The 16,612-nt window shown below is 40.7% G+C and overlaps 1 protein-coding gene across 3 annotated transcripts in view; it reads right to left on the bottom strand.

Moving 5' to 3' along the window:
- The window catches only part of HPSE2 (heparanase 2 (inactive)), a 786,995-nt gene that overhangs the window by 175,751 nt on the left and 594,632 nt on the right, over positions 1 to 16,612 (bottom strand). For all 3 annotated transcript variants that reach the window (XM_032134711.1, XM_032134691.2, XM_032134716.2), the window contains one exon: positions 9,115 to 9,208. In XM_032134711.1, coding sequence (XP_031990602.1) covers positions 9,115 to 9,208 — 94 coding nt within the window. The remainder of the gene's footprint in view (positions 1 to 9,114; positions 9,209 to 16,612) is intronic.

Genomic DNA, 16,612 nt, shown 5'->3' with positions numbered 1-16,612 from the left:
TTATACATTAATTTATGTCAGTGAAAGTTACATTGGGTTCACGTGCCTCTCGTTTCTGCCCTTCCACCTCCCCCACCTCTTCTGCCTCTGCCATTCCTGAGACAGCAAGACCAATGCCTTCTCTTTCTCCTCCTCATCCTACTCAATGTGAAGACAAAGAGGACAAAGACCTCTTTGATGATGATCTGCTTCCACTTAATAAACAGTAAATATATTTTCTCTTTCTTATAATTTTATTTTCTTTCTTTTTATTACCTTTTTATTTTTGGAAACAGGGTCTTGTTTTGTTGCCCAGGCTGGAGTGCAGTGGCAGGATCCCAGCTCACTGCAGCCTCAACCTCCCCGGGCTCAAGCAATCCTCCCACCTCAGCCTCCCAAGTAGCTAGTATCAAAGGCATGTGATACCATGCCCAGCTAATTTTTGTTTGTGTGTGTGTGTGTGTGTGTGTGTGTGTGTGTGTGTGTGTGTGTGTAGATACGGGGTTTTGACATGTTACCCAGGTTGGTCTCGAACTCCTGGCTCAAATGATTCACCTGCTTTGGACTCCCAACGTGCTGGGATTACAGGTATGAGCTGCCACTCCCAGCCCATGATTTTCTTAATAACATTTTCTTTCTTCTAGCTTACTTTATTATAAAAATACAGTAGATGACACAGGTAACAGACAAAATATGTTTATCAGTTAGGCTTATGTTATCAGTGAGTCTTCTGTTATGTTATCAGTAAGGCTTCTGGTCAACAGCAGGCTATTAGCAGTTAAGTTTTGGGGGAGTCAAAAGCTGTAAATGAATTTTCGACTATGCAAGGGAGTCAGCGCCTCTAACCCTCATGTTATTCAAGGGCCAACTGTATTTCCTTGGCCTGTGTTTCTCTTCCCCTCCATCAAAACCTGCTCTTGGGAAAGGATCTTCTATTTACCTTTAAAGCCTTAGTGTGAATTTAAGCCAGTGTAGTCTACCTCTTCCCAGATTGCTTACATTCTTCACCATCATCCTAATGTAGAATGAAAGATTGTTCACTCAAATGAAATGTCTGAAACAAACAGACTGAAATATTATTTGGGGCCACAAAAAGACTTTTCCATCACTCCTAAACACATACACTGAAGATACTTTCCTACTATGTCTATACATAGGCATAGCTCATAGGGCTGTCTAAACTGATTTCCATCTACTCGACACTACCACAAAGTTAGCAGCAGGTAAGTTTCTTCTGCAGTGTGAACAGCAGAGACAGCACATATAAATGTGAATGAGATAAGACATTACTTCTTTTATACTTCAGATGCTTTATTCTGCTCATTCACCTGCCCCTCGCTTTGTGCATCCTTCCCTCCAACATGTATTGAGCACCTGCTAAGTGATGGGCACTGGGCATTGAAATAAGCAGTCAATATTGCCGAATGAATGAGGGAATTAATGAATTAATCAAGCAAACACTGACTTTTGTGATGATACTACTGTTCTTACCCTAGTAATGTGTTTTCATTTCCCAGTTTTCTTCATTAGAGAAGACTAATATTATCATTGTCCTCACGTTTCCTTTAATTGTGCCTCGAGTTGTTCTATAGTCCTCAAGAATAAGTGGGTTTTTGTTTGTTTGTTTTGCTCTTTTCTTCTTATTTACTAAGAGGATCAAATAAGCAGGTAAACTGGAAAGCTGGTTAAAAGCAAGAGTTTCTCTTAAAATCTATTAATTACTTCAAAGAAATTACATGTCCTTCTCCCTTACTTCCATGGTCCTGCAACTACAATATATTGGGAGAAGTGGCATAATGTCACTGCATTTATTGCGATTTCAAAAGAGTTGATCTTTATTAAATATAAACAATCATAAGCAATGATAATAAATAAATAATCATGCGCATATGACGAACCATACAAACCATTCCTTTATCCATACATGTCTACCACCAGTGGTTCTCTGATCATACCCTAAGAAAAACTGTATAAATTAGAGAGAGTCTAACTTTTAGGTGTTAGCCTCAATGTCACTTTCTCTGACTTCCCTGATTTCCTTTCCCTCACAAACTAAGGTAGGTACTTCCCACTGTGGACTCCTATAGCGTCCTGTAATAGGAATCATAACATCTTATTATTGTTCCTTGCTTAATTATCAATTTTCCCCACTGGACCATAAGGTCTATGAAGACAAGCATCACATCAGTCTTGCTCACCATTTTATTCTCAGGGACGTGGAAAATTCTAAGAATGTTACAAATAGTCAATAAATGAAGGAAGGAAGGGAAGAAAGAAGGAAATGAAGGCAGTTAGAATGACTACTGTAAAGAAGATAGTAAGAAATGCTGTGAGATATGGAGAAAAGAGAACTCTTATACACTGTTGGTGGGAATGTAATTTAGGACATCCATTATGGAAAACAGTATGGAAGTTCCTCAAAAAGCTAGAAATATAACTACTGTATGATCCAGTAATCCCAGTACAGGGTACGTATCCACAAGAAAATAAGTATCCAAAGAGATATCTGCACTCTCATGTTCACTGCAGTACTAGTCACAACAGTCAAGTTATGAAATCAACCTAAGTGTCCATCAACAGATGAACGGAGCCAGGTGTGGTGGCTTAGGTATGTAATCTCTGCACTTTGGGTGGCTGGGGCAGGAGAGTCACTTGAGACCAGAAGTTTGAGGCCACCCTGGTCAACACAGCAAGACCCTGTCTCTACAAAAAAATTAAAAAATTAGCCAGGTGTGGTAGTGTGGGCCTGTAGTTTCAGCTACTTGGGAGGCTGAAGCAGGAGGAGCGCTTGAGCTCAGGAATTCAAGGCTGCAGTGAGCTATAACTGCACTACTGCACTCCAGCCTGGGCAAAAGAACAAGACCCCATCTCAAGAAAAAAAAAAAAAGAATGGATAGAGAAAATGTGGCATATATATTTGCGGAATACTATTGAGCCATAAAAAAAGAATGGGATCTTGTCATTTGAGGCAACATGAATGAGCCTGGAGGACATTGGGTGAGGTGAAATAAGTGAGGCATAGAAAGATAAATACCACATATGTTCTTGCTTATATGTGGAAGCTAAGAAATTTGATCACATAAAAGTAGAGAGTAAAACAGTGGTTACTTAAGGCTAGGAAGGGTGGGGAGTAGAGATAGAAGAGGCTGGTTAACAAATCCAAAATTACAGCCAGATAAAAGAAATACATTCTAGTGTATGACAGCACTGTAGGGTGATTATAATTAACATAATTTATTGTACATTTTCTAACGGCTAGAAGATTTTGAATGTTCCCAACACAAAGAAATGATAAATGTTTGAACTGATAAATGTGTAAATTATTCTGATTTTTTTTTTTTTTTTTTGAGACAGAGTCTCGCTCTGTTGCCCAGACTGGAGTGCAACGGCGCGGTCTCAGCTCACTGCAACCTCCACCTTCTGGGTTCAAGTGATTCTCCTGCCTCAGCCTCCTGAGTAGGTGGGATTACATGTGCCTGCCACCATGCCCGGCTGATTTTTGTACTTTTAGTAGAGACGGGATTTTGCCATGTTGGCCAGGCCGGTCTCAAACTCCTGACCTCAGGTGATCTGCCTGCCTCAGCCTCCCAAAGTGCTGGGATTACAGGCGTGAGCCACCATGCCCAGCCAAGTTATCATAGTTTGATTATTACACATTGTATACATGTATTGCAATATCATTCTGTACCCCATAAATATGTACAATTATTATATGTCAATTAAAAATAATTTTAGGAAAAAGGAAGGGAGGAAGGAAGAAATGTTTCAAATATTGGGGGAGCCAATTGTTGAGTTTAGTTAGTATTCAAAGTGCAATAATATGGACAGCACTTTTGGAAACACTTCCTTTATGACTGGGATTTCACCAACTCCTTTCTGTGCTTATTGAATTACTGAAAATAATATCAAAAAGTGTTATTTCCTCTTCTGATTCCTCTAGGAGATGAAGACACAAATCACAGACTCCAAATGACTTCAGCCAAAGTGGTTCTTCTTGGTTCTTAAGTCATTGTTTTGGAGTCAGCCCAGCTATCCAGACTATACCATCTGCACTGTGTCCTAAATTTTCTCACTTTCCCATCTGACTCTTCCCTGTATTTTTAGATTATCAACTCTTTCCTTTGACTCATCTCCCAATGTACACATGATCACCATCATTCTAATGAAAGGGAAAGAGTGTGTGGATCATCCAAAGGGGTGAGTTGTCCACACATTGCTCAAACATGTCTCTGTTTGGCTTTCAAATGCATCATGTAGATTTTCATATAACCAGATAATTCGCCCACTGCTCAGAAAACTGAGAATTCTTCTCTAAGTGGCAGTCCAAATTTGCAAACCACAGCTGTTTTTAGCAATTGAGTCATTGTCTTTCAGGTGCCAAAAATATCACCTATCATATTCCCCAGAGTTCAAAAAAAAGAGGAAAGAGGAGAAAAAGCAAAGAACAAGTTGAGGACAAAGGTAATATAAAGCTTCTCTAGTCACAGAAATTATTAAAAATAGCTACAATAACTATAACAACAATAATAATAGCAATAAGAACTAGCATTCAATAACATTGAACAAAACAGGGCTTTCTCACATGACTTTCCTAATCTACCTAAGAGGGAGGGAGAATAGTATCCTTAGCATCTTCATTTTACAAACAAAGAGACAACATCAGAGAAATCAAGTAAGTGACTGGCCCAAAGTCACACAGCTATACTTAAGCCAGGCCATCAGACTTCAAATCCTGGGCCTAATACCCTATTCAAACAGCCTTATCAGTGATTTATCAAGCCACTCCCACATGGTGCCATTTTGGTGAAAAATCTGCCCCTTTTCTACCACTGTGGGCCTAATGGGGTCCTTAGGACTTCACTTCTACAAAGAGAGAAGAAACAAAGTACATTTCTAGCTTTGGGGTGAAGGTTCTAGGTATATAGACAATAAAACCTTACTTGGAAGGCCAGGCATGGTGGCTCACACTTATAATCCCAGCACTTTGGGAGGCCAAGATGGGTGGATTGCCTGAGCTCAAGAGTTCAAGACAAGCCTGGACAACATGGTAAAACCCTTGTCTCAGCCGGGCGCGGTGGCTCACACTTGTAATCCCAGCACTTTGGGAGGCCGAGGCGGGTGGATCATGAGGTCAGGAGATCGAGACCATGGTGAAACCCCGTCTCTACTAAAAATATAAAAAAATTAGCCGGGCGTGCTGGCGGGCGCCTGTAGTCCCAGCTACTCGGAGAGGCTGAGGCAGGAGAATGGCATGAACCCGGGAGCTGGAGCTTGCAGTGAGCCGAGATTGCGCCACTGCACTCCAGCCTGGGCAACAAAAAAAAAAAAACCTTGTCCCCCAAAAAACAAAAACACCATTGTGGTGGTGTCCCCACTACCCGGAAAGGAAGGATTGCTGGACCTGGAGGCTGAGGTTCATGAGGAATCCCCCACTGCACTCAACTGGTGGAATGAGACCCACTCAAAAAAAAAAAAAAAAAAAAAAAAAGGGTGTGTGGGCTCACCCGTAACCACACTTTGGGAGGGGGCAGTCACAGATCACGAGATCAGACCGAGACCATCCTGGCTAAATAAAAATACAAAAAAATCAGCCGGGTGTGGTGGTGGGCATCTATAGTCCCAGCTACTCGGGAGGCTGAGGCAGGAGAATGGTGTGAACCCGGGAGGTGGAGCTTGCAGTGAGCTGAGATTGAGCCACTGCACTCCAACCTGGGCGATAGGGCGAGACTCTGTCACAAAAAATTAAAAATTAAAAAAACATAAAACCTAACTTGGCCCATCTCTGAAATGGTTTGAGGAACTTGCAAGAAAGCCATTTGGCTAGTGCGCTCTAGTTTGCACTTTGGACCCTAATTCCCAAGAACCCTCCTCCCCACCCACCAGGGACTTCAGGAACAGTCAAAGCAACATTTCAACAATCAAAGTTTGGGGGTCCTGGTCTAGTCTCCTAGCTCTCATGTCCCCAGGGAAGGCCAGTGCTTAGCACACCTTGGGTTGTGGTGAGAGAGACTCTCCTCTTGGAGGCCCTAACAACTGGGTCCAGACTGCTTTAGCCGATGAGAAGTCTATCCAGTGGTTCAAATCTCAGGGAATCTGTGACCTAGCAACACCTCTAGCATACATTCACTTAAGGCAATATCTGGCAAGAACTTTGTTAAAGAGAATCAGGGGAAAAAAACAGGGAAATGACTTAAAGCCTACTAAATGAAACAGGGAGGATGAAACTGTGGAAGATCATATCTTCCAAAAATGACTGCAAAAACATTTCCGGTCTTACATGCTTTTCCAGAATCTTGCCACTCCCGCATTGAAAGGAGGAGTTTATTTCTTTTAGCCTTGAAGCTTGGTGGGTCTTGGCGACTACTTCAATGAATAGGATATGGCTAATGTGATGCCCTGTGACTTCTGGGGCTAGGTTAGGAAAAGTGATACAGCATCACCTGTTAGAGATGGGAGTGAACAAGCCTTCTGATGGTCCCAGATATTAACCTTTCAGTAATCCCTGCCTTTAGGTCTTTTAGCTCAGGCTTCAGACATCATGGAGCAGAGACAAACCATTCCCTCTGTACCCTTTGAGAATTCCTGACCCATAAAATGCATTGGCTTAATAAATGGCTGTTTTATGCTACTAAGTTTTGGGGTAATTTGTTGCACAGCAAGAGATAATCAGAATAGGAGCCCTGGCTTGAGGGGACCCTGGGCATGTTCTGTTTGCAATTGCCAAAAGGTAAGTTCGGACGCTGCTGCTAAGTCTAGCCCTCCCTGCCAGCTGCTTTCTGCATATAGGTCATCTCTCAGGGGCTCTACTGTTCCTCCCTGTGACAGCACTTCCCCTTCCCCTTCTAAGTCCATTAGGTTTGTTTTTAAAGATCTGAATACCAATTGTACACAGGGTTTTAGCTCTTTTCCTTAAGTTTCTTGGGCCCTGGATAAATCAGGAGGTAAGTTATTTCAGTTTTCAAACTGGTTCATATGGTTAAGGCATATGCAGTGGGGGAGGGTAATGGGAAGTGGGGATAAAGGAAAGAACCTAACTTCCAACACCTTTGTCTTAGTTCTAACCTACAGCCACTTGCTATACTTAAATAATAACATGAGCACAGTTAGAACCTTCACTCTCAGTGCCTTGATAGAACTGAATCATTTTACTTCCAACAACAGCCCTTTGATCAAACTCAAGACTGGAAAAGGCAAAACTATAGGAACTTGACTATCTTGTACACTATTGTAATATAAACACTTAGAACAGTGTCTAAATATAGTAAGCACTCAATAAATATTTATTGAATGAAGCAATAAACAAATGAATTAATGACAGAAAATTCTTCCCTCCTTCTAGAGGGCAATATGTAATATCAGATTAGCATAATGTGCTTAGAAAGCTAGAGTATTCAATAGGTTAACATTTTATTACATTAGGTAATATGTTTTCAATCTGCTGAAAGTGTTAAAACTTAGTTTACCTTGAGGGCAGAGACCATGTCTTATACCACTTTGTATCCCCAGCATCTGACACTTTGCCTTAGGTACTCGCTAAATGTTCAGTGAATATTTTTCACTAAATGAATGTCAAACAGGGACTGGTAGAAATATTCCAAATCATTTAGTTCTCCTAGGCTTTGCCTAGTGGAAGGCAGTGACAGATAAAGGTGCTGGCCAATGCACCTGATCCCTGGAGGGATCAGATTGGGATGTAGTAGTTCAGAAGCTCTGAGGCTTCTCAGCCTATTAAACTCTTGAGAACAAGAGAATTCCAGAGGCTGTTTATAATCTGAGTATGACATTGGGATGAACACAAAAAAGGTGAAGACCTCCACTTTAGCTCTCAAAACTGATGTTCTATGATTTATTCAAATAGGATTTCCTTTCAGAGCTATAAATGAGCTATTCATTTGTCTATTTATTAATTCATCTCATATTTATTGAGGGCCTACCTGTTACAATTTTTCTGCAAAGATTTGTTTAATCCGCTCAAGAAATAGCAAACTATTCAAGGGGTCCCCATTCCCTGGAAAAGAACCTTAACTGGGCAACAAAAGATAATAATATATTGTAGAGGCCCATGACAATTGTAGATGTAAGATCCTCACAATTTAGAATTAACTAATCCAGTAGTTCAAAATGTGATCCATAATTGGCATTATGGAAAATCACTTGACAGATTATTAAAAATAGAGACCTCTGGGAGCCACTCCAGCCATATTAAATCAGAACATCAGGAGCGAAATTAGAAACTTCGGTGAGCACCACTGGTGATTTTGATTGTACTCAAGTCTGAGAATCACTGACCAAAGGTGTGCTGATAGCACCTACATGCAATTGCTTAATATAATATAGCTTTCCTCTCAACTTTACAAAATTAAGATCTTACTTGGCTAATTCTAAGACACCTAGGAACAGTGTAAATATGGCTCAGAATTGCCAGTGCCCAGACTGGAATTTCACTGAATGAATATAATCATTTTCTCCTTAAAGTAACCTAAAATAAACCCCTCCAAAAAAGAAAATATCAAGTAAATCTATTCTTCCCTTATGAAACTCACAATTAAGAAGCAAACTATAAACAAATACTTCATATTAAAATAGACATGCTTTAGGTCAGGCACAGTGGCTCACACCAGTAATCCCAGCATTTTGAGAGGCTGAGGTGGGTGGATCACTCGAGGTCAGGAATTTAAGACTACCTTGACCAGCATGGTGAAAGCCCATCTCTACTAAAAATATAAAAATTGGCTGGGCATGGCAGTTTCTACCTGTAATCTCAGCTACTTGGGAAGCTGAGGCAGGTAAATCGCTTGAACCCAGGAGGCAGAGGTTGCAGTGAGCTGAGATCATGCCACTGCACTCCAGCCTGGGCAACAAAGCAAGACTCCATCTCAAAAAAAAATTAATTAAAAAAAAAGAGATGCTTTAAACCTTGATATGGCACACACAGACCCTTTTCAATTTGAAAAACAATAAATGACAGGCAACAACTGTGATGGGGAGCTTGTGACCATGTCCATCTAGACTGCACTATTTTCCTATTTTTCTACCCTGGTTCCCACAGTGCTGAGGCCCAGCTGGGACTTTGTGTCTTTTTCCTTGTCTTACCCCCAGAATCACTCCTTTTCTTCCCAGGATACTTTTACTCACTTTCTGAATTTTCCTAATCTGGTCAGAGAGTGTGTCTAACAGGCGAGTTTTCAGGAAGTCCATCACCTTGACCACCCGGCCATCAATGTAGCAACTGGAATAAAAATAAAATAAGAATCAGATAAAATCTCAAGCAAGGGACTATAAATACACTTCTCTAGCCCAAGGTCTCTGTTGCCTGAGGAAACAAACCAGGGTTCCACTTGGGCTCTCATATTCTAAAAGGTTTTGAACCTGGGTACTTTTCAAACAAATAATAACCTTTTTATCTTCTCCATTTCCACCGCTATTTGTGGGCTAATACTGTTATTTTTTTCAGCTTTTGTCACATGAAACCCCATTGCTTACTTGCCGGAATTGACGGAAATTCCATAATACAAATTGGATAATGAGGAATACTTTTTTTTCCCCTTGGGAAAGTAATGTAACACCCATCCCATGCCCATCGCTAATCCCACCTTAAAGTAATAAAGGTATGTAAGAGGTTTGAAAGAATACTCAATCATTTTAATAAATTTTTCCATACCTTTAAATAAGAAAATAAACACCAAAGCAAAAATCTGACTTAGTGTAGTGAGTGAGTCTCCAGCTTATTCTGTGGGCGAACACTCTGTAGTCAGCCTACTACCAAAATATGCTGTGGTTGCCTACTACCTCCAGAATGAATGAACAAACGCATGATGAATGTACAAAGGTGGAAGAGCCCTCTCCTAAAATAGTAACCACTTGATACTCATTGGTTTTGTTTTGGTTCGGTTTTTCTTAGCTTAAATGAAACATTCAGTTGTTGACACTATGTTGTAAATATTTGACCAAAACAGGCCCATCCAGCTTTGTGGAGATATCCTTTGTGAGACTCTTTGCTGAAGATTAAGCTAAGGCTGACCCAGGGTTAGGTGATCTTCGTTACCTCAGACCTTCCCTTACCCCCATCTTGGCAAAGTTCTGAATTCAATCAATTTCTAAATGCTTGTGATTCCTGGGTGCCTTTTCCAATCGACTAAGTTATCCTTGGTTGTTGGCTAATGATAACTTATTTCATTTTTAAGAAGCAGCCACCCATCACTACATATTATAGAACTATGTGAAAATTATTTTCAATGTAAACTTGCTATACCAACATGTGATGTATTGGAATGGTTCATTTTTAAATTTTTGTTTTATTGTAAGGCAGGTGCTTTAGTTGAGGTAAGGGTGGTAGATGATCTACCCACTCAGCTTTCCTTTTGGCCTCACTTACCACTTCACGACATTTCCATAGAATCCAGTGCTTAAACCATTGGAATGTTGGAGCAAATTTGGCTTTTAGCCAGAAATATCTGAGTTCAAATTCCAGATCTGGTATTTAATAACTATATGATCTTGGGCAAGTTACGTAGTCTCTATGGGCCTCAGTTTTTAAATTCTTAAATGGGGGATAATATATCTTCTCCTCAGGCTTGAGAATTAATGAGATAACAAATGTAAAGTTCCTGGCATATAGTAGGGACTGAACAACTTTTAGTTCTTCCTAATTGTCACCTCACAAAGATGGGATTAGAAACAATAGGAGACTGATTAATTAAGTTATGTGTAAATATAGAATACTATAACAGTGGAATTTCTGTGCTGGGGGTACATGTATTTGAAAAGTTTTGATGGTTACTAATATCAGGAAATAAAATAATAACATGTCCTTTGCCTCATCCCTTGTATAGATGCCAGACTCAGATCCAATAAACATTTATTATGTGCAACACACAGTGCTGGGCATATCCATGTCCATTATCCTATCTCATAATCTGTTCATAGTAGTACTTCTTAATTAGCACCTCTGATTTTTGAAAAAAGACCAGATACATGGCATACTACATGAAAGCCAGGCATGTTGAGGCAGATTAGTGTTAAAATTAAAAATAATTTATGCAATGCTAATCTAACACACATCTGAGGACATGAATACTTGCTACTATATTATATGGTGACCAGGAATTTGACAAGTAATGCATTGTAATTATTCTTTTATTATTTAATCAAATATATTACACTTTCCTCTTTTCTCAGTTCCCAGTAACTACATTACACATCAGTATTTATAATTTTTGTTAGCAACATACATAGTTTAATACTTATTGAGATAAAAATTCCAGATGTAATTTTTCAGTAGGTAGGATTTCCTGTGAAGAACCTCCCTAGCCTACCCCAATCTGTGGCCCATGGTTGAGGGTCCCTTCATTCTTTTCCTCCTTCCTTTTCTCAAGTACCCAGAATCTGGAGTTAGAAAACCTTGGTTCAATCCCTTCTTTAAAGTGGGTTTTAAAAAATCCAAATCTATAGTATTTTCACAGGGTTGGTGTACTGATCACATAAGGAAAAATGCTGGGCACAGGACCTGTCATATAAAAGCTATTCAATAACCAGATCTACCCTGTTCAGATTACTTAACGGCCCAACGCAGCAGAAACTTACACTGAAAGGCCATGGGATGGGATGGGCAGGGGAGCATCCCTTTGGAGGAGAGCACGCTATCCACTGTAGAACTTGGAGTGAGGAAGGTGTAGAGCATCAAGAACAGACGCTGGATTCCCAGCAGGTGTGAGGCAGAGGCAGGGATGGAGATGGCTGTGATTACGTTGTAAAAATTTGGAGTTTGAAAAGACCTTACTGGTCAGCTGGCCTAAAGCATGTAAGCTTGCTACAATATCCCTTAGAAGTGATTTTCTGGCTTTGCTTGAACATACCCAGGGACAGGAATTCACTGTCATACACTACTAGGACTGTTTCACTGCATCACAGCTCTAATTGATGAAAAGCTCTTCTGACATGGTGCTGAAATCTGATCCCTGTTACTTCCTCTCAATGGCTAGCATTCTATCTTCTTGAACCCAGAAATGGTCCAATTGCTCCTTCATGTGATACATGGGAGATGAAATCCAGTAACCTTGGCTTAAGCTGTTTAGCCTATTCTTTTTTTTTTTTTTTGAGACGGAGTCTCACTCTGTCACCCAGGCTGGAGTGCAGTGGCGCGCGATCTCGGCCCACTGCAAGCTCCGCCTCCCGGGTTCACGCCATTCTCCTGCCTCAGCCTCTCCGAGTAGCTGGGACTACAGGCGCCCACCACCACGCCTGGCTAATTTTTTTATATTTTTAGTAGAGACGGGGTTTCACTGTGGTCTCGATCTCCTGACCTCGTGATCCGCCCGCCTTGGCCTCCCAAAGTGCTGGGATTACAAGCGTGAGCCACCACGCCCGGCCCTGTTTAGCCTATTCTTGTCCCCAGTTTTAACCTTACAAGCTGGATCCAATCATTCTCAGGTGATCTTGGGCTATTTCCGTGGGCTATGAATTGGATTGGAGTGGGAGGAGATACAGGCATGGAAACCAATAAACAAAGTTGTCTTATCTCTAGTGCTGGCAAGAAATGATCTGGGTCTAAATAAGGGAGGGAACAAGAAAAGTGAAAGCGAGCAGCCATGAAGGAAGAACAAATAAAGCTTCTATAGAGGGTAAAAGAGAGGAAGGGAGTCACTTATGACCATGAACATATAAGAGAGATTGCCTTGGAGAACACTGTTGCCAAATAGATGTAGGTTAGTCATACAGGAATACAATTTTTAAGAGAGATGAAATATACTGTCTGACATATCAAAAGTATACAGAATATCAAGAAAGAACTATATACCACGTAGCTGGCGATATAAGAAAGAGGTACAGAGAAAAGTTGACACAAGAAATGTTGACGTGGGGGTCTTTTTCAGGTTATAAGTAATGGCCAAAGCCATGGCTGCAGATGAGCTCTTCAAGAGAATAAGGGAAATTAATAGAGATGTCAGAGACCCTTTAAAATGCTTCTAAAATATGGCCCTGGGCATTGCCTCTACCTTTGACCCAGCTAAGGACCCCTTCCTCCTCTAGCCTGATGATCACAGCATCTTTTTAATAACTTCAGTCTGAGTCCAATTCACATTTGAATGTCAAAGGAATCCTCATATTATACTGAGAAGTTTCAGCAACTTTCATTTGCAAACTTAAACCCACATTTATATTGTACTATGGAAATATGAACTTTAGTCACCCAGAATTCAGTATCACTTTTAAGAGGGGGGATCATTTAACCATAGGGTATGGCCAGGCACAGTGGCTCAAGCTTGTAATCCCAGCACTTTGGGAGGCTGAGGCAGGTGGATCATGAGGTCAGGAGATCGAGACCATCCTGGCTAACATGGTGAAACCTCATCTCTACTAAAAATACAAACAATTAGCCGGGCGTGGTGGGGGGTGCCTGTAGTCCCAGCTACTCAGGAGGCTGAGGCAGGAGAATGGCGTGAACCCAGGAGGCGGAGCTTGCAGTGGGCCGAGATTGTGCCATTGTACCCCAGCCTGGGTGACAGAGAAAGACTCTGTCTCAAAACAAAACAAAAACAAACAAACAAAAATCCATAGGGTGTGAATTTATCAATACCTAAACCTTTTTCTTAGATATTCTTGGACAACTAACTTACTGTACTTACCCATTGTAAATGTGAAGCTTCTAAGAAAACACTCAGCATCAACAATCTGTGGCTATTTGAAAGCTTCTTCCCAGTTACAGAGCTTTGGTTCTCTGATGGTAGTTGCATGTGGTGATAGGTTCAATATAAATATATCATTTATATTTGGGCATGAAGGAGATGGAGTAGTCTGTGGTGACCATTTTGTAAGAATAAATTGCTAAAAATGATGATAATGGTGATTTCTTTTTTTTCTTTTTTCTTTAAAAAAAAAACAACAAAAAAAACAAAACACCCTGGCAGAATGGTCTAGAATTACCTAGACTGACACTTTTAGGTAAATCATAGTCATCCTCCAAGCTCTCTTGAAATTCAGCATCACTTAAGATCATACCACAAGTGGTCGAGCTGTTCCACTAAAAACCAAAGCCAAGAAAGGCTGTGCAGAAATAACCTTTCTGGGAACTATCACAAAGGCAATGAAGTTGAAACTTTTGTATTAATACAGGGTCAAAAGGTCTGTCTCGCCCAATGCCAGCAATTCATTCCTGCCTCTAGATTGGCAGGTCATATCAAGCATATATCTGGGGAAGTGGCAAAGATAGCAGACTATACAAAGTAAAAGGAACCACTTATCAATGTATTCACTAACTCTCCTGTCCCCCTTAATTTTACATTTTAGTTCCCGTACAATAATCGTCATCTTATTTTATTTGGTGTTGCCCTTTATTTTTATTACAAAAGAACTACATGCTCATTGTAGATGAATTAGAGAATGAACATGAACAAAATAGAAACAGGAAAATGGAAAATCACCTACAGTATAATAAGCACAACACCTAGAGAAGCTCATTGCAACATTTTGCTGCATACTCTTCCAGTTTTTCATAGTAAATAAACATAAAATTTCCCATAATCAGTTTTTTAATAAATCTGTATTCCAGATTCTATTCAACTAGCATTTAAACTTAAAATTGTTCCAAATGAGACATCCAAGCCCATCTCACAGGGATACTGTCAGAAAGATTAGAGACTCCCAGTCAAAGCATCTTACTCTTATTTTAATTTCATTCTGGCCATTTAGAGGTCCTCTGCCAGGAGCAGAGCTCACCTCCTTCCTGTCTCTGTCAGCCAAGTTTTAACCCCATTCCCGTCCCACTGACTCCCTTCATCAGGCCCCTAGATTCAGTCTTCAGGATTATACTACAATTAGCCACTTATGCCCATTAGGCTTTTAAAACATTTAATGAGGAGAGTTTGTTGGCTCCAGGGGCAGCTGGTTTTGTTTACCTGGCCCTTTACTTTAAAAGGAAAAACCTTTGCCCTTTATTATCTGACCCCTTCTTTTATTTCAGGTAATTGCATTAGTGAGGGCTTCCCAATGCTCAGGAATTTCCGGACTTATTTTGCTCCCTGCTGGTTTCAAGGAGGAGGGGCAGCCTGCTCAGAATTCTAACACCCAGTCTGCTGACTGGGCAGGTAATTCCAGAAAATCGAGGCCTTCCCTACTGAAGGGGGAGAAGCTTGGATAATCATTAGAAAAACCCTGTTGACCTATAAAACCTATTCTGCCACCTGGAAGCAAACACTGGAGAAAGGCTGATTTGAGTATTTAGGCTTTATAAATTGCACTTGCCCCTCCTCCAAAGGCCCTCAGCCTGGGCTCCTGCTGAACACTTGCCATCAAGCTTTTTTTCTGAGGCTACATTAGTTTTCATCTTCTTTGCAATGGGTCAACCTTCTTATCTTGTGTTTCACAACTGCTTTGGGCAGGAAAGCTTAGATGAAATGAACACTGTTACAAAAAAAGTCAACCTTCCTATTCTGTGTTTCAGAACTGCTTTGGGCAGGAAAGCTTAGATGAAATGAACACTGTTACAAAGAAAGTTTCTACAGAATACAGATGTTTCTTTGGTTTTCTTAAACCAGTTCAAATAATTCTATACAGGAATCATCTAACCTACTAAATGGACATAGTTCAGTAAGAAAGAGTTTGTACTCTGGAATAATGCTATAGAAAAGTAGTACAGGTAAAGGTCAGAGTTGTGAGCAATACTAAAGGCAAATGTCTTTAATGAAAGAATGAGTGCCTGTATGACTTAACCCACAATGAGCCAACCGAGGTTCAAGTGCTATGCCAAGGGCTCCATTTTCTTCATCTTCTTGCTCTCCTAACTCTTTGCACACTTTGGGTCCTGCGCCTCAAGCCCAGACCCCTTTCCCCATATATCCAGAGTTGTATGTGGAGAGGCACTGAGTGTGGGCAGAGGCTCAAATCATCTTGATCCTAGCGGTGTTAAGGAGAGGTGTACAGGAAGCTGGGAAAGGAAAGGGGTAGGGAAATCATATGCAGCTTCAGCCATTGGAGCGGGCTCTAGGGAGGGACCTCTAAAAATTTTCAGAATAGCAGCAGGTGATGGCACCAGAATTGTGGGCAGAAGTGGATCCATGTGCTTTTGGTCTGAAACTTACACAAGTTGTGGGGCCCTCTTTAAGAAGAGGAAATCAAAAGTACAAAACAAGGTTGGGCACAGTGGCTCATGCCTGTGGTCACAGCACTTTGGGAGACCAAAGTGGAAGGATCTCCTGAGGCCAAGAGTTTGAGACCAGCCTGGGCAACATAGCGAGACCCTTGTCTCTACAAAAAATAAAAAAATTAGCTGGGTGTAGTGGCACAGGAGGATCACTTGAGCCACGGAATTCAAGGTTACAGTGAGCTATTATGGCACCAGTACTCAGCCTGGGGTGACAGAATGAGACTCTCTCTAAAAAAAAATTAGAAAGCATTTTTTAAACTATAAAACACATAATAGATACAAAAGTAAGTATTTATATCGAATGACAAAATAAATCACAACAAACTCCCAGAAACTTAGAGAATCGAGTTCCTTTCTTCTGAGAGCTCTTCAAGCAATTTACCAGAAATGTTTACATAGTGCTTCCTCATAGCAACCTGCCCCCATCCCCTTACTCCTTACCACCTAGAACATCCTACAACTCTCAGCACTCATAGGAATCAATGCAAGAGA

Source organism: Hylobates moloch, unplaced genomic scaffold, assembly GCF_009828535.3.
Source record: "Hylobates moloch isolate HMO894 unplaced genomic scaffold, HMol_V3 SCAFFOLD_3, whole genome shotgun sequence".
Taxonomy (NCBI): domain Eukaryota; kingdom Metazoa; phylum Chordata; class Mammalia; order Primates; family Hylobatidae; genus Hylobates; species Hylobates moloch.
Note: the sequence above shows the minus strand (reverse complement) of the source record. Positions and strands in the feature narration are given on the sequence as shown.